Source organism: Rhipicephalus microplus, unplaced genomic scaffold, assembly GCF_043290135.1.
Source record: "Rhipicephalus microplus isolate Deutch F79 unplaced genomic scaffold, USDA_Rmic scaffold_16, whole genome shotgun sequence".
Taxonomy (NCBI): domain Eukaryota; kingdom Metazoa; phylum Arthropoda; class Arachnida; order Ixodida; family Ixodidae; genus Rhipicephalus; species Rhipicephalus microplus.
Genome location: NW_027464589.1, coordinates 7,995,950 through 8,014,897, shown reverse-complemented (window position 1 = coordinate 8,014,897; position 18,948 = coordinate 7,995,950). Strand labels below are relative to the sequence as shown.

The 18,948-nt window shown below is 46.8% G+C and overlaps 2 protein-coding genes across 6 annotated transcripts in view; one reads left to right on the top strand and one right to left on the bottom strand.

Moving 5' to 3' along the window:
• The window catches only part of LOC119166661 (tigger transposable element-derived protein 6), a 49,184-nt gene extending 47,167 nt beyond the window's left edge, over positions 1-2,017 (top strand). For all 5 annotated transcript variants that reach the window (XR_012888778.1, XR_012888779.1, XR_012888777.1 and 2 more), the window contains 2 exons: positions 102-350; positions 441-2,017. The gene's annotated coding sequence lies outside the window, so the exon portion shown is untranslated. The remainder of the gene's footprint in view (positions 1-101; positions 351-440) is intronic.
• Positions 1-18,948, bottom strand: part of eIF3d1 (eukaryotic translation initiation factor 3 subunit d1) — a 201,447-nt gene that overhangs the window by 1,494 nt on the left and 181,005 nt on the right. The window contains exons 10-11 of the mRNA XM_037417982.2: positions 17,076-17,348; positions 4,404-4,596 (exon numbers count right to left, since the gene is read on the bottom strand). Coding sequence (XP_037273879.1) covers positions 4,404-4,596; positions 17,076-17,348 — 466 coding nt within the window. The remainder of the gene's footprint in view (positions 1-4,403; positions 4,597-17,075; positions 17,349-18,948) is intronic.

The following is an 18,948-nucleotide window of genomic DNA, read 5'->3' as shown; positions in this document are numbered from 1 at the left end:
GCGTGTGCTCTCTTGGCGCTCTACAGAGAGTAATACGTTTTTCGCTGCAGTTCTCTCGTTATTACATTTACACTTCATGTATTTTCTTTTGTCGGTAATAGGCCCCGTGTGAGTGATGCCATGGCTGAGAAAATCTTGGAGAGAATTGCACAGTGGGACACCTCAGACTTGGACCTCTCGGACAGTGATGACGACTCTGCTGAAGACTTTGTGTTTACTTCATCAGTCCTGCACAATAAGTCAAGTTCTGAAGATGAAGATACAATGAATGAAGGCTCCCCTGTGGCATCGAGCTCCACTTCCACATCTTTCGGAACGCAAAGACCCAGCCGTTGGAAAAAAACAGAGCGGTGAATATTTGCACTCTTGTTGCAGCTGACATTTACTTTTTTGGGCAGTATTAAGACTATGTTTATTCATGCATTTTAATTCATTTTCAGGGTGACAAATTCGAAGATGTCAGCTTTTCAGCCCGTCGTCGACACGCACCACCGGAAATCATGGTGTCATCTTGATTACTTCAAACAATACATTCCGGATGAGCTCTTTGACGCAATGGCAATGTCAATGAACACTGGTCATGTTCTTGAAACTGGTAAGAGCTTGAATACCACGGCGGATGAGCTGAAAACACTTTTTGGAATGTCAATCACCATTTCTTTTCTTGGATACCCCCAAATCCGAATGTACTGGAGTACTAAAACCAGAGTGCCAGTTGTCGCAGACAAAATGCCCAGAGATCGGTATTTTAAGCCATGATCCCGACTGAAAGTGGTCAATGAACTTGATGTAGCTGCAGAAGAAAAAGAAAAAGTCAAGCTTTGGTGAATTAGATTTTTTGTAAAAGCCATCCTCAATGGCTGTCTCCAGCTGCCACGAAAAGAGTGCCTGAGTATCGATGAACAAATGATACGATTCAGCGGGCGAACGCACTTGAAACAGTTCGTTCCCCGTAAACCAAACCCTGAAGGCTTGAAAAATTTTATGCTTGCGACGCCAAGTGGCCTTATTTCGGACTTTGAAATATATCAAGGAAAGAAGTCCACTTTGTTCCAAGGAAGTTCTGGAATTGGAGAGTCGGCTGTACTGAGGTTTTCAAACAATCTCGCACCTGGAACACAGCTCTTTTTCGACAGGTATTTCATGTCTGTTCCAAGAGTATATAAACCGGCAAAGCAGGACATTTCTGGTACCGGACCAGTGAGGAACAATCGTATCCCGAAAGGCGTAAACTTGTCCAGTGAAAGTGAACTTAAACCTAAGGGACGAGGAACATCGGAGATTGTGGAGGGAGATGACGAACAACAAATAGTTGTCTGTTGGTATGACAACAAAGCAATTACATTAATGTCTTGTCTTCATGGCAAACAGCCTGAAGACGCGTGTTGCAGGTGGTCCAACAAAGACAAAAAACATGTCAACATAGCGAGGCCAAATATTGTGTGTTTATACAACAAGAATATGGGAGGTGTTGATATGGCCGATCGGATGATCAGCTATTACCAAATGAAGGCCAGGGTGAGTAAGTGGACCACCAGGTGCTTTTTCCACCTCATGGATATGGCTCTAAGCAACTCATGGTTGCAGTACACCAGAGATATGCGTGACCAACAGAAAAGACCAAGAGAGGTCCTCAAGTTTCTGCATTTCCGAGTCTCTGTGGCAGACGCTCTAGTAAATGAAGCGTTGCGGATTGCAAGCGACAGCGACAGTGACTCAGGCTCGCAGCTGCCCACAAAGCGAGCTCCACTGCCCCCTCTTCCAGTGAGAAAAACATTTGGTCACTTCCCACGACTTGCGGGCATTCCGAATGCTGCTCGCTGCAGAATGAAGGTTGCAACATGAAAACAAAGTTTTTTTGCGTAAAGTGCCAACTGTTCTATTGCATCATGAAGGAACAGCGATGCTTTGAGAATGCCCATTCATCTTAAACTAAGATTTGCGGACTGGAATTTAAACGACCATTAACAATTGTATTCTCGGTTTGGAACCAGCAAATAAAAGTATATTTCTGTTGCGAGATGTCCTTTTTTTTGGTCACTGGCCTCAACTACGCCTTACTATCTGTTCCCCCAAAACATCCCCATAGAGTCCCAATGTACAATATATTGGAAACCGTGCTGCAGCCAAGTAACATAATATATTGAAAAACTACGTGACACTTTTCACCTTTGCACTCAGAAAAAGCATTTCTGAAAGTTTAACGAAAACCCATGACCCTAAATTCACTCTGGGTCTCAGGAGCATATAACAAAATTGATAGATTCCGGGAAAAATTCGTTATAAAAAGGATTTAGTTATATGAAGGTTCGGTGCAAAAACTCGGAAAATAAACGCACAAATCAAACAAAAGGGGGACTAAAGGCAGAGCTAACCCAAAACACATATATTGCGGGAAAAAACTGCGTAATTATTGCGATAGCAGTTGTATGGACACTCTCGGCAGCTTTATGCTCTCGCTGCCATACTCTGTGAGAAGTCTAAGCTGATAACATGCCCCTGCGCATCATAACTTTCTTGAGCGGGTAAAAGTGCGAACGCTTCTGAAGCTCCGATCAAATGAGTTGGCCTATCTCTATCACCTAGAAGGCGTATTAGGTAACATCACCGGCAAACTGCCGTCAAATGCTCAAACAGAATGAAAACCGCCGGTCTTGATCGAGCATAATTTAAAAAAACGTGCAGAAAGGGGGGTGGGGTCACTCGAGTAGCAATAATGAATTTAAATTTTAAGGGCAGTCGCGATGGCTGGTGCGCTTGCTGTCTCGGCGAGTGTCAGTGCAGTTTCAATGCGAAGGAACTGTGTGAAAAGAGCAGTTCTCCCTAGAGCAGCCGTATTTGCTCACACCAGCATTTTGTAGGTGTTCTGCCATGTCGGATCCAAAAGAGTTGGCTGCCGGCCTTACTTCTTCTAACATTTTTTTCAAATTTTTTTCTAACATTTTTTTCTAACATTACTTCTTCTAACAATTTTTTTATATTGCATTCATTGCATTTCATTCAACGCGCCGTCGTGTTGTTGCCAAAACTAATCGGCTAATCGGCAAAGCTACGAACCTGCAGGCTAGCGGCACAGTGCAAGACGGAAGCACGTGACGAGTCGGCCTCCGAAAATTCCTCGTCACCGTGGTCTCGCAAAGTTTCCATCAGCGCTTAATCTGACATCCCCTTAGTGATGACAACATGATTTTTTACATTAAAAAAAAAACTGAAGCTGAACATCCTTGGAAGCCACACCATGCACATGCAGTGAAACTATGCAGGCTCACACGGTGTCGTAAACGAAAAGCGAACAACATGGACACAGACACAGATACCACGGAAGACTATTCAATAAAGAGCCCTCCACATGCAGCACGGCCCCACATATGTAACGCTAACTTAAAGCGTGGCACTACCAAGAAAAAAGTATTTTCTTTTTCTCTTTTTGTGGTATGGATGGAGGGAGAGGGGTGCATTCGCGCGCATACTCCCGTGGGGATAACACCGGTTCGTGGGGTGCCTGCCCGCCGCCTGCCTCCCGCTCACCCAGTGCGCCGTGCGCGCCGCCGCCGCTTCGCGCTTTTTCGGCGGCGGGGAACCCTTGGAAGAGGCATGCTCGTACCAAAATGCCGAAATCCACTGCAACATCTCTAGATTGTCTGCGGGAAAAATTTGTTATATCAAGGAATTCGTTATATGGAGGTTCGTTATAAGCAGGTTTAACTGTATTTATAAAAACATCCACAGTAGCCTACTATCAGCAATACTCATGAGGAATATCTAAGCAAAAGAAAATTTCCACAGCTGAAAGGCCATACCATCGATAAAAATTTTAACAAACTTAGTTCTTGATATTTGTTTGTTGGGGCACAAAACCAAACTGCTGCTCGATATTTTTACTATCAAATAAGGGAATGCAATATAAATTAGAAGCTACGTAGTTCTGCCATATTTAACGGTTTCCTTTCTGCTACAAATGAACAGTTCAACTTATAATTGAGAGGGTTTAATCTCCAGAAACCACTACATGATTATGAGAGACTCAACAGTTGTGTCAGTGAAGCATTCTAGTGAAAGAACACGAGCCTGTCAGTTTTCTTGCTTAACCATTCAACCCAAACTCAGAGAACAAAGCTTATGATGCATTGAGTTGATGTGATTGATATTATACTACTGATAGCTTCTTCTACCATCAATAGTTGGATAGTTCTGGAACTTACACGGCCTATTGTGATAACACGTATAAGAGCCGACGTGCCCTGCTCGCAGCTATAGTGTATACAGTGTATATATCTGTAAATGGACTTTCCATTTCCCGGCCACAAGTTCAGCCAAATAAAGAGTTCGCTTTCTTCATCTGCCTACCAACCGAATCATAGGTGCTATCAGGGCCACAACGGGAAGACCAATGGAATCACTACCTTGTTTGGGTCCTTGAGGATGAGGTACTTGCCCTCAGGCAAGCGCATGCAGCAGTCAATGATGCACCGCAGGATGCCCCATGCGTTGTCCATGTTCAGGTTGATCTGATCAGCGAACTCCTTGGGCTTGAACTGCTGGGTACCCAAGATGGCGTGCTTGGACGAGTCGCGGACATGCACCCGCGACACATAACTGCAGAAAACATCATTCCTTTATTCCCTTCGGCCCGCATTGCCCGAAGGTGTAACAGCAGTGACATCAACAATATTTACAGAGCACTTGCGTTTCAGACAACTAGCTTATTATTCTTTTTAATGGTTCTAACAAAGAATGCTATGGCAAATAGGTTTGTCTTCGTACACAATCCTCTTATCTTGAAAAACATTCTAGATGAATGGTAAGGTTCCTTAAGGTTCTTTTTTTTTTTGTTAATTCCTGTTGTATTAGAATATATTTGAAAATAGTGATTTCAGTCCCAGTTAAGTTTTCCTGGCACAAAGATGGCAGTTCTCACCTAAGTTCATTTTTCTCTTGAGTGCCGCTCTCCACCCCCTCTTGTATCGTCGCAAGACAAACCTGCCGCCCGATTAACTTTTTTTCTATTTCATCAATCAATGTGGCCGAAAGATCCCATACGGCACAAGCATAGTATAGTATAGGTCAAATGTATGCTAAATACGCTGTATTCTAAGTTCAGTTTGCAAGTTTTTTTTGTAATTGCGTTAAACAAAGTGTAGTGCCCTTCCAGCTTTACAAACCTCCGTCTGCTACGCACACACATTCAGTCATGTCACCAGAATTGCCATTGTTGCCGCAAAAAGTGTCGACTAGTTTTGAGTACGACAGTCTCGAGCTTGGAATCGCCGTGTTTTGCGAATCATTTTTGCTTCGTTTGATCCTTCGCAAAACAGCGATTCCAAAATAGACGCCATTACAAGCAGCAAAGAGGAGGTGCCCGGGGACACATGCTTCGGCCATGGTTGCTCGTGCGTATCCTCCCAACACCCGGCTGTAGAAAATTTGTTCAATATATTGGACATAGAAACACAGTGCACCCCAGCTTTCAGAGTGCTTGCCTTCTCCTGGAAAACTTTTTATCGGCTGCTAGCAAGGCCCGTGCTGCTATCTAGTGAATATGATCAATGTCTGTGTGTTTCCCGCCTTTCAGGCGGCTTTGAAGTGGCGGAATTTTACAGGAGTGAGTTTAACTGCTGCCACCTAAGAAGTAAATTTATATTCATTCTTGGATGCCCTAAAGCGTATTTAAGCATTAACTTCTGTTCATAAGAGGTTCAAGCACACAAATCAATTTATATATTAGCAGAAAATAGTGGTAGTTTCTGTGCATGCATAACGAATTTTGACAATGTCCAATATAAAGGACATTGGGTCCCAATGACCACAAATACATTACAGTACGCTTGTGCTCTCTTTTGGTGCACTACAAAAAGCAATACATTTAAAGGGCCAGTAAACAACCGCTAGGTCCAAAAATTGTTGTTAAGAGAAATATGTGTACTTTTATGCCGTGAACACGCTGCCGCAAGATTTTTGCAGATACGTGCTATAGTAAGAAAGTTACAGGGCCTAGAACATTGCGTTCAGCTAGTTTTAAATTTTCACGCGACCTCACCACCTTTCTCCTTCAGAGGGAAGGCGTGGCCCGTCGTCGCGACTCCGCCCACTTCGGCAATGTGACAAGACGTTAGCTATTGATGTCATCGGCGAACTCGATAAGTCGCAACACACTTCCACTTGCTGCGCTGCCTGGTTTTTTACTGTTCACCTGGTGACAATGCTTCTCCGCAGCCCAGTCGCTTGATTTGCAGCCGACGACGAGTTGCCACAATACTGCGTTTCGAAACCCGAACATGACGTTGGTCCGAGTTTTCTGGAGTTTTATTTTTTGGAGTTTTATTTTTTGGGAGCAGACTGTCACGCGATCTGAGAGCAGCAACACAAATAATGCACTTAATAGTAGGTGTGCTGATCAACAGGTGGTGCGAGAATCTGCTCACTCCCAGAAACCGGGTCAGTGAAGTGTCCCGATTTCGATGCATGAAGCCTATGTGGAGTTTCGCAACTCGTATGATTGAATAACTCTGTCGTAGCTGTGGATAGGAACAGGAACTGCCATTGACTTCACTACTGTTTGTGGAGACAGTTGTGGTCACTGCACGTGATAGCAGCATTGGTCCGGCGTAGCAAAGGAGCGGGGCAATTGTTTTTCGAAATGGAGGCCCTGCACGGTGCTCAGCTCTGTAATAATAAAGAAACGTGATCACTGCAGTCTACGAATTAATGAGATTGTTTGGGGGATGTAAAAAAGAAGTCGGAGCCTGTTGACTGGCCCTTTAAACCTCGATACAACGAACCCAGATATAACGAGATGTCGGTTATAACAAAGTAAATGAAAAATAATCTTGCAATAGATAACAGTGTTAGGAATAACCTTTATAACAAATTTTTGGATATAAAAAACTTATTCCTTGTAAGATGCACCTTGGTTATAATGAGGTCTGAGTGTACGTTTTTTGCTTCAGTTCTCTCCTTATTACATCTAACCTTCATGTATTTTCCTTTGTATGTAATATGCCCTGTGGCAATAATGCCACAACTGAGAAAAGTTTACCAACCCCTAATCTTTGCCTTTAATAGTTGAACATGAGAGCGATATCCTGTTCCCTGTGCATTCTTTTTAAAGGGTAGCGCGATTTAAACCACAAGTAATTATGCGCGTGAAATGCTTTCGAACCTGCTAGGTACCATGTATGCGGTCTTAAGGGAATAAGTGCCATAATGTGTGTGGCTTTTGTAGTGGGTGGCCGACTTTAAACCAGGAGATAGTTAAAAACGCCTGTTTTAACACCAGATGGCGATGTACGCTTATACCACGCAATATTACTGGAATATTACATGTTGTCTTTTAAAGCCTGTATACAGGACACGCGTTTGGAAAGCATGAAGTTTATTTTCACTGCATTTCCAATCAGAAAAACTTCTTTTCCCTGTATATAAAGCAGACGCTTGATTTTTTTTTCTTCGTGTGGTAGAATACCTGTTGCCGCGGCCAGAGTTCGATCTTTGGACCCCGAAATTTTGATATTTATTTTATTTACACCTTTCTCTTTTCTTTTTCCAGTCACGAACACGATTTTCCGCTCGCAACCAACGATGTCTAGATTTATGCAAAACGAGCTTATTGACCCTAATATTACTATTAATAACTCCAATCTCTGTTTGGAAGCAGCAAATAATAATACAGTCGAATCTCATTAATTCGAACATGCTTAATTCAAACTTCCGGTTCATTCGAACTCACGAGGAGGTCTTGTCAAAGCTACGTGCATTCCAATGGGCGAAGTCACATGGTAATTCGAACGAGCAAGCACTTGCGACAGTCAATTCAAACATACCGCGCTCTGAAAATACTCTCAGCATCCCGCCCGACCCCGCGGCAGCACCTGCAACACCTCAACGCTGCTTGCGAAGGAAATGGAAAGGAAAGAAAAGGCTACAGTGGAATGTTTGCTCTCTCTCAAATGCCGATCTGCGACACGCCCGTGTCACCATAGAGAAATATACTATATAAATTCATGGTAATAAGGGCTGCAGCGCGAGCACGAATGTGCTAGAAGAAACAGACGAAAGTCGAGGCACGGAAGGCAAAAAGAACAACACGAAAGTGCCCAAATTGCCATTCTTCTTCAATACTATATAAAGAGTGGCCACTGGAGCCCTTTCCCGGCCCAGCAAGAAAGGGTCTGACCAACCGCTAAATGGCGTACCCATCCTTGCTTTTACTCCTTTTTCAAGACGTTTCATAGCCTCCTTAGGAGAACATTGAATACCCAAGCTTGGCATCAATTTTTTGCAAAGAAAAAATTTTATTGATTTGTGCAATTTCCCATATCTGCTCTAGATCATGTCCCGCTGAGAATATTTAATGCCTTGTAACAAAAAACAGTAAAGTTTCACTAGAAAATGTAGTCTTTCTGCATTGTTTTTGCACAAAGAGGCACATTCATGTGGTTCAGATGTGCTGTACATGTATTGCTTTCCTGGAAGCATGGGTGAGTGGCCTAGTGGTAAAGACACTCGCGTTCGGAGCATGAAGATACGGGCTCAAATCCCAGCGTCAGAAAGAAAAAGTTTTGTTTATTTATGCAGAAGACATTATCGGGTCTGACCAACTACTCGTGGCACTGAAAGCACTGCAGTAGTTGGGCCCCAGGGCCCTACGGGAGTGTCCGCTCTTTATGTAAGTATGTTTCTTTATGGTGTCACCCTTCTCCCTCTTTCATCCCTGCCACATAAAGACCCTTCTACTTCCAACGCCGCGCCATGTGGCCGCACGTGGAGTGAGGAAAAAAAAACGAAAGCTGTTGCTGTGTTGAATGAATGTGGGGCTGAAGGGAAGGAAAAAGGCACTATCTTCTGCAGCCCTTGCACCTTGCGGGAGCACGTCTCTGGGCCTTGACGAGGGGGGGGTCGGTCTCTCACGAGCTGGTGCCACGCTTCCCCTTTCTTGTCCCTGCCTCGTAACCGTTCTCCTTTAAACGACTTGTGCGGAGAGGAAAAAAAAAAAAAGCTGCCGTGGAGTATTGGTTTTATCTCGAATTCCGATCTGCTCCTCTCAGCGTGCAGACACTCCTCCTTTCTCGTCACGTGCTGGCCATGCTGCGGCTGCTACGCAGTCGTTGTTGTCGTCATCTTTACAAAGTGTCGGCACTGGACATTTCCGCGCGCAACTTCTCTTGCCAGGAGAATGCTGACGCCAAAGTAAAAATGCTTTGCAGGCTGCCTAGGAGTACCCGCAGCACCTGCGGCACGAATGTATTCCGCGGGTCGCTCTTCATCGCCAGCATTACGAAGGTGCGGTGATGACGAAACGCTGCAGCATATTATTTGCTCCTGCCCAGACATGGCCACAGAGCGTTGCATATTGGTGAGCCGCTGTCGTCTGCTTGGACTACCTGCCACAACGATGGAAGACATACTTTTTCCTGCGCGCTCAAAGACGCAAGCCCTCCGAGCCTTCCTCGACTTCTGTGCATGTGCGGACCTCGCCGCCTTACAGATTAACGCTTTTGCTCCGCACTACTGAGTGTGCTGACAAGACGACCTCTTGTCATGCCTTTCGCTTTTTCCCTATAACCTTTCTTCTTCTTATCATCTTTACTTCCCCCTGCCCCCATCCCTGAAGACGTGAGCCGTGCCCCTGCGACGGGAGGCAGAAAATAGCGTCCTTTTTATCTCTTTCTTTATCATTAACCTCTCTTTCGGCGTGCGAAATTCATTGACTTGCTGCAAGGCAAACGTGTGCAGACGCGCATCACCGATTACTTCCATTAATAACATATGTCCCGTGATTTGCGAATAAATGTAAGTCTTTTCAAACTTCCCCCTCGTGTGTTAGCTCAACGCACATGCGCCACTGCATGGAGAGCCCTCTGTTTATTTAGCTTTCATTAATTTGAGCTAGTTTTAATTCAAACAAATTTTCGGACCCCTTCGTGTTCATATTATCAAGATTCGACTGTATATTTGTCCTGCAAGTTGTCTTTTGCAGTCACTGGCCTCAACTACGCCCTACTCTGTTCCCCTAAACAGTCCCCCTAGAGTCGCAATGCCCAATATATTAGACAACGTGCTGCGGCCAAGTAATATACAGTCGCTGACCATTTATTCGGACTCGACGGGAACCAACGAAACGTTCGAATAATCGGGAGTTTGAAAAAACAGACTCACTAAAAAAAACAGCACTTTTACAGGCCCTATCGCCTGAAAAAAACTGTCTCTTGTCTGTACACACACGTACGCTTCCGAGACGGTTTGCTTGGAAATAGAAAATTCCCAAGCCACTTCAGACTGAGGTCGGCCGCCTTCTACCTGGCAAATTGATCTCCACTTTCTTTGCCATCGTAAGCGTCTTGTAGCTCCCACGTTGGCCACGCTTTTTCACTCCCGACGGCGCAGCAACGGGTGGTGTCGGAGCCATTTCAGCACCCCACGGAACACGCAAGAGTGCGAGAACACAGAGAACAAGATGAACCAGGCCTAGCCGCAGAAGCAGCTCACTGGCACCGCTGACACACTCCAAACGCCACAGCGAACAGACTCCGTAGGTGGCTTGGCTTGGCCGCTAGACTGGCTAAAATAAAAAAATGTGTCGCCACACATAGCCTTCGAGATCGGCAATGGCGATTTCTGCATGCATTTTGACACTGGCTCGATGTCCATGCATAGCTAGTGCAGCATATCAGTGCTGGCAACCTAGCAAACGTATTGTTAAGTGCCAGTGCATGGAGTTGAAGAACAGAAAGCAGATATACTGGCGCGAGCTAATCTGTGTGGCTGGCGCTGCTCGCCTAACCGGCTGGAAATACATCGGTGACTACTCCTCTCAGTCATTCGCCTTCTCGTAACATATTTGGTGGAGTTGTGCGATCCCCGTCCTCGCCATGGAACTCTGAAGCGGACGCTCCCTTGCTGCTTACAACATCACCACTCAAGACTCGGCTACTTCCTCTCCGGTCGCCCGCCCTTCTGCCCGACCTGTCAACCCAGCGCCCGCAACAACTTTCGTGACGCTTCCCGCGCTCAAAGACCCCAGCGTGTTCTCGGGCAGCGAGGGTTCCAACGTCGACCAGCGGCTATGCCTCTACGAACGCGTCTGTGCCACTTACAGGTGGGATCCCACACTTATGCTCGCAAACGTCATCTTTTATCTCGACGGAACCCCTCGTGTTTGGTTTGACAACCACGAGCATGACATAACAAGCTGAGAAAGCTTCAAGGAAAAGATCCGTGAGCTCTTTGGCAACACCTCTGGTCGTCGTGAAGCTGCGAAAAATGAGTTGTTGACTCGCGCACAATCTTCCGCGGAGCACTACATCGGTTACGCTCCGGCTGTCCTCTCACTATGCCGCCAAGCTGACGAAAACATGTCGGAGCCTGAGAAAGTTGTGCATATTCTAAAGGGTATCGCCAACGATGTCTTCAGCCTGTTGGTATTCAACAATGTGTCATCTGTTGATGCGATCATTCAAGAATGCCGCCGGTTCCAACAAGCTAAAAGCAGACGCATCTCCTATCAGTTCCAGCGCCTTCCGAACACCACTGCGACGTCCTCGTGTCTCGACACATATCATCCACCACACACTTGTGACAACTTGACGCGAATCGTCAGGCGGGAGCTTGAAGCGGCTGTTCCAGCTAAGGTAGGACCAACGTCCCCTGACCCCTCTCCGCCAATTACGTTGCCTCTCATTCAAGCAGTCGTCCGGCAGGAAATCGCCAGCTTGGGAATTCACTCTATCTCACCGCCTCATGGCACCGACTACCAGCCCCGATACACGCCTGCACGTCCCTTCCCGACCGGCTCTCCCTCAACGTTCCGTAATCCGTCCGCATGGCGAACACACGATGACAAGCCGATCTGCTTCTCGTGTCACAGAATCGGCCACATTTCTCGCCATTGCAGAAGTCGCTGGGGTCCTCCTGCACAACCGTCCTCTCGTCCCTTCTATGCACGCCCTGCCTATCGCCATGAGACCAGCTGCGACCATTTTGCCTAGGCACCTGCTTCTGAACACCGCTACTCCCGCTCTCCATCCCCCCAACGTCGCCAGTCTCGTTCTCCACAGCCCCGCCGACCATCTTCCCCCGCCTTCCCACGAGGTTCTCCGACGGAAAACTAAGCATTGCAGCCCCTGGAGGTGGCGCTGCATCGCTCGGACTGACCGAAAATCGTCTTTTGACGATACCGACAAAACGAAACCTCATAGACGTACAAGTAGACGGTGTACATGTCACTGCTCTTGTCGACACCGGCGCCCAACTTTCCGTGATAACAAGTGATTTTCGCCGCAAGCTCAAGAAGGTCCTCACCCCTGCGACCACTCAGTTCGTCCGTGTTGCGGATGGTGGAATAGCATCTATCACTGGAATGTGCTCCGCTCGTGTGAGCATTGCTAATTGACACACAGTTGTTCTCTTCACCATCCTTGACAAATGCCCCCACGACGTAATCTTAGGCCTCGACCTCCTGTCCGCACATTCTGCCCATAGACTGTTCGACAAGTACGCTCCGTCTACATTTGCCCACAAGAGAACCTCTTGCACAACGGCCGAGTCGCCTCTGCACAACGGGACACGCGCGCCTCCCTCCACAGACACTGACCTACATAGAGCTCGTCTCAATACCACCAGTTCCCGACGGTGACTATGTTCTGACCCCTATCACCGATGTCCTCATAAGCCGTGGCATTGCATTACCGCACACCATTCTGTCCGTCGCAGCTTTATCAGACTATGCTCCTATTTCCGACGCTTCGTGAAAAATTTTGCGTACATAGCAAGGCCGCTTACGCAGCTCCTCAAGAAAGAAGTCCCGTTTTCATGGGGCTCCGAAGAGGCTTCTGCGTTCTCGATTTTCGTCGCTCTTCTCACTACCCCTCCGATTGCGTTATTGCATATGCCAGCCGTCTCCTGTCCGCCCCTGAACGTAACTATTCGACAACAGAGCGTGAGTGTTTGGCTCTCGTATGGGCGGTGGCGAAATTTCTACCCTATCTATACGGTCGCCCATTTCCGGTAGTTACCGACCACCACGCACTCTGCTGGCTCAACTCTCTGAAAGATCCATCAGGCCGCCTTGGTGGCTGGGCTTTGCGCCTGCAAGAGTTTTTCTATTCGGTGGTCTACAAATCTGGCCACCTACACCATGACGCCGATTGCCTCTCCCGGTACCTTGTCGACGATCCTGAGGACACTGACGAGCCCACGAAGAACTCTATCTTGTCAGTGTCCGACTTCCTTAATATTGGGGAAGAACAGAAGCGTGATCCAAAGCTGCTTGACATCATCAGCCGTATGGAATCCTCCACAAATCATGCTTCCGTCCGCTACTTTGTTATTCAAAAGGGTGTGCTATACCGTCGCAATTTCCGACCAGACAGGCCCGACCTTCTCATTATTGTGCCTAAGCATTTGCGCCGCTGTGTTCTCACTGAACTTCACGACGCTTCCACGGCTGGACACTTAGGCGTATCCTGCACGTATAAGCGCGTCCGGTGTCGTTTTTTCTGGCCAGGCCTTGCTCGTTCGGTACGCCGATGATGCATCGCAACGTGTGACCTATGCCAACGTCGTAAAACATCGTCACTGCTAGGCGCTGGCCATCTTCAACCAATTGACATACCCGCGGAACCATTTTACCGTGTTGGGTTAGACCTGCTTGGTCCTTTTCCCACATCAACATTGGGAAACAAATGGATAGCCGTCAATACAGACTACGCTACACTATTACGCGAGCTCTACCGACCAGCTGTGCAACCGACGTCGCTTACTTCTTGTTACGGGACGTTATATTGATTCACGGTGCTCCGAGACAGCTTCTCACAGACCGTGGCCGTACATATCTATCCCAAGTCATCGCCGACATTCTGCGTTCTTGTTCCACGCAACACACACTGACAACCACTTACGACCCTCACACAAACGGCCTCATGGAAGGATTTAACCGCACTTTAACAAATATGCTCGCTATGTACGTGTCGCCCGACCACCGAGACTGCGACCTTGCCTTACCCTACGCAACTTTCGCGTATAATTCATCCCGTCACGACACAGCGGGCTTTTCGCCGTTCTACTTATTGTACGGAAGAGAGCCGATTTTACCACTGGACACAGTCATCTCAGCTCACACCTCGTCCACCAGCGAGTATGCCCGCGACGCGATTGCGCGAGCCGATCATGCCCGTCAGCTCGCTCGCGCTCGGCTGATGGCGCTGCAAACCAACCAATGCCGTCGGTACGATGCGGAACATCGAGACATACATTTCGCTCCCGGTACCCTCGTTTTACTCTGGTCCCCTCATTGTCGGCTGGGCCTGGGTACGTGGGCAAAAAAAAAAAAAAAGAGGCCTTTTTATCACATGGTTTGAGCGGTTTGAAACGCGCGGTACCCTAAGCCGCATCGCCATTGGCTACCGAGTCATTGTCAGCTGTGTTGGTGGCGGCCATTGGCATTTGGTCCGTCTGCTTTTCTGCGCGTCTACGCATATTTCCGCGATGACAAGCCCGAAAAAGTGCAACGTGAGACCGCAGAAGTTTCGAACGAAGCACAAGTTCAAGGAAAGGCGGCGTAAAGCGCCCCGAACGACGCCGACAAACGAGAACGCGCCTACGTGTGCTAGACCTGACGGCGGCATCGACGAGTGCGCGAGCGACAGTGGCTGCGATGAAGGGATTGACGCTGCGCTTTCTTTCGTCAGTGCTTCGGAAAAGAAGCTCGGCTTCTTCGAAAAAGATGAAAGACAGCGCGATGAGGTTTGTGCAACGACAGTTTTGTGCGACACCCTCTAGCTGACGGCACTTGTGGCAGGTGTGGCATGCCCTGCTTGCGGTATTCAAAAACTTGCCGTTCGGGAGCCGGCAGAAAAGCGCAAGGGACTTTCGTCGCTCCTCGAACTTCATTGCGAAAACAGCGAATGCTCAGTGACTGTTGTTTCGTGCTCCTATACGTCACTGCGTGTTACGGCGGACGGCAGCAGCCGAGTGAGCCAACGGTACGACAGTGGGAGCTCCCGAGATAGCGATAGTTTCGCTGTAAATGTGAAGGCGGTGGTGGCTGCACGCGCTGTCAGCATTGGGCATGAGCAATTGTCGAGATTTTGCTCCATTATTGGACTCCCAAAGTCAATGCACCACCGAGGATTTTTTTCGATAGCAAAGAGGCGCATCAAGAGAATGTCCGAGCGTCTGACAGCAGAAGCAAGGGCCCACCGTCGTCGTGGAGTGAAAAGGGCACGGCTAGAAGAGAGTGCTCGCAAGGACCGTGAGGGCACAACCTATGCTGCAGGACAGTTCTAGTAACTTGCAGTACTTTTCAAAGTTCTGTTGAACATTATGGCCAAAGATTATGCATTTCTAACAACTCTGTGATAAAAAAAAAAAGGTTTCAAACTTTCAAATGCGTTTTTTTTCTTTTGCAGTTTTCTGTGATCTGTGCTTCTTATACACGCTAGTTCGTATACTTAGAATTGTCATACTTCTATGAAATTTTGCACATAGCATGATGAAGGCCCATAGAGTGCAAGTTGTCTTCTTCATTCAGATTGTCAGTGCTGCTTGATTATGTTTTTCAAAAATTACATAACATTGAAAGCCCTTGGCAACTAGAGCCATAGTAAATTTTTCTATTTTATTATTGTATTTCACCTTTTTACACACAAAATTTATATAGTTTTTTGCACTCTACAGTTCCAAAGGATCATAGTCAGCTATATCTGCATGCTATATCTCAAATTTTTATAGGTCAGAATTGTTGCATAACAATGGCCATAATTTTGCAGTATCTGACCTGCAGAAAGAAAACCAAGCAATCTACATGAAAATAAATGACATATTTGAAAAGAGGAGAAAAAACTCTATTAGCATGCCAATTTGTGTTAAATTCAGACTCTTATTAAAGAAAATCGTTTTTCAAGTAGCATCTCCCCTTAAGGGCAACAACTTCTCGGCTCGCTTACAAGGTGCGTCCTACCAAACAGTAACAAAGGTGCGCACCCGTCAACCTGGCAACGACATCGGACATCGAAACTTCAAGACAGAAAAATTTTTCATGTGCCATTGCTATGGCAACCAACGTGGTCGCAAATGTTCGTGGCATGTAGAGTTCGCACACGAAAAATGCGGCCCACGCGCCCAGCTTCAGTTGCTAACATGCCATAGGCACGTTTGTTGACTAGAAAAATCGTATTTCCCTTGATGGACAGATGAATAAAGCAATGCATTTTCAGTTTGAAGTTGCATAATCTCGCCGATCGGTATCTGCTGCGGCCAGTCGACCGATGGGTGCGCAGAGTTGTTACTTTGATTGGTCAATCGTGTTTTGCAAATGTGCTGACCTAATGAGTAATCTAAATATCTTACACCATGGTTTAAAGTTGGGGCACGTGGCCTCCATTTCTCGCTAAAATTAGCGCAACTTAGAACATTTGAGGCTGGTCAGGCATTTTGGCCCAGCGTGCCACAATTTCAGCAAGTTTCACAGTTTTCGCGCATCTCAGTGCAAAAATGGGTAATTGTGTCAAAGTGGCGCAATCAGCGCAGCTGTTGCACTCTTGAAAATAAGAATAACAGCTCATTCCTCGAGGAAATGCAATAGTTGAAGTGACCTTTGTGCAGTCTGTAACTTCCAACACAAACTTTGTGATGAAAGCATGCATATGTATACAGGCTCATGGCTGACCAGTTCTAAAGATTAGGGGCATGGTCGGAGTGACCCGGACCTGTTGTGGTCGAAGCACGTATTAATTACCAGGGCCACACAGGCCTCTTCTTTCTATGTGCATTTCTACCACCAAAAATGTCGGGCGCATTTACTCTTCGCTTGTGCTGTAATCGCTGCCTGCCCTCGCGTGCTTTCACACGGACACAGCACACACTATGTGTGGGGTGATAGCAATTTGGACTTCAAACCGAGCATCATGACCAAACTTAGCCAAGAGTGTCCATATACAAAGCGCATACTTGGTACCCTTCTCCCAGACAATTACTCCCTGGTAGATGTCTCTGATGAAGGAGTTGAAACAGTAATAAGGCTTTAGAAAAACACAGCACTTAGCATCACACCTAATGCGTAGTTCTCAAAAGAGCCTCACCCAAACTTTATCTGATCGGAACCAGCCAACAACGCCTGCACTGTCCACTTGGCCAGCTTGCACGAATTGTTCTTGAGTTCGTTGGCCAGCACGGCACCCCGTTGCGTGTCGAGCTTCTGGCGCCAATCGATGCCACCCGAAAAGCGAGGATCCCACTCGTTGAGCGCCTTGATGCTGACAAACTGGAGCTCCCCGTTGGGGCCCACCATTGCACCGTCGTGTTCGCATCGCACTATCAGGCCTACATTGTCGCCCAGGTCAAACTTACGGTACCTGCAAGAATGTAAAAAAGTGGGCTTGTTGGTGGCGGTGACACATGGTAATAAAACTTCTAACATCTTCACATTTAGACAACATGCACGGCACCACTATTGAAAAAAAAAAATCTCAGCAAATGTACAGATATTTTGTTACGTTAGCCGAATATCGCAGTGAGCAAACATGGAAAGTTATGTGCAGAACATTACTCAGAAAGATGAAACATGGTCACAGGAGTCCGAGGACGGGGCACCACAAGCGAGAGCTCTTTGTCGGCGACAGGAGATGGCGTAGGGCTAATCCAGTCGACCAGAGCTGCGCTGTCGTCAGAGATTGCGAGGGCACAACCGGTCAGCAAGGAATCCAGTGAGCGAGTTCATAGAGCAAAAAAAAAAAAAAAGAGAGAGAGAGAGAGAGAACTTGATACGACTTTTAGGTTCCTAAAAAAAGATATCAAGCTGCTCATTTTCAACCAGACAGGGTCCTTTGTGATGTACCAAGATTCCTTTGTCCTTTGTGGAGAAAAGGACGGGCCGCCGTCAGCATAGCAAAGCCCCCCCCCCCCCCCCCCCCCGATCTCTTCTTTATTCCTAAGCCAGTTTTCCTTAAAACCAGTTTTCCTTGAAACGAACATCCATTATGCAGTCTCTTCCACAAGGTTCTTCATTTTCTAGTATTGGCTGCCTTCAGCTTGGAAGCATGATTTCTCTCGGACTGCCTCACTCTTTGCCACTTTCATCATCACTGTGGTATTGTATCGGCATTTCACACTTTCACCGAGTTGGGCTGTACAATCAACATTTTTCTCCACCTTCTCATATGTAGCTTATACGAAGGGCAGCCGTCACGAGAAGGGCGAACGACAGGCTTTTGCATCCGCATGGTCTTCCTTGTATATCTTTTCTCTTTATGAATGGGCCTTGATTTGCTTCCTTGTGCACGCTAATTTTCTAGATCTGGTAAATTACCTTTTGGATTTCCAAAGGTTTCCTGCAGTTCTATCATTGTGATCTCTTCCTTCATCACGTACAATTGAGTTGTTACTGCCTCGTCAGTTTCTAAGGGTAGTGCACGCTGATGAGATTTCAAAAGATCTGAGCCTGATCTTTGCAAATAGCTGTTGCTCTGAGCAAGTTTCTGGAATCGTCCTTACAGTAGTTAAGCGGCTACTTCGTCGGCTTCCACCACGTTGAGTCATTTGTCATAAGGCCAACTCGTCTGGTGTCTGTACAACAAGATTGCTGCTCAATATGCACTGGCTTGATAATGATGGCGCAGACGAAGAGAGTATTCTTGCTTCTATGCCTGTCTTAATCTGTTGCCTTATTGTCTGCACACGAGCCTGCCAAGCCTTTAGTATATTGTCGATCTTATATTCTATTCAGACTCTTGTTGGAAAAATCTGGTGAACATAAACATCCCCTTGCTCCGCCTCAGCTTCCAGATTATCAACATCAACTGAGTCTTCTACCTCTTTATCAATTTGTCTGAGCTGATTGTACTGGTCAATTAAAATGCTACGAATATCCTGTAACTCACGCACTGATGGGCACTCAACATCCAGAAAACTTTCGATCCTTGCGATGGCTTCCATGATGGTCTTTGGTACTTGATA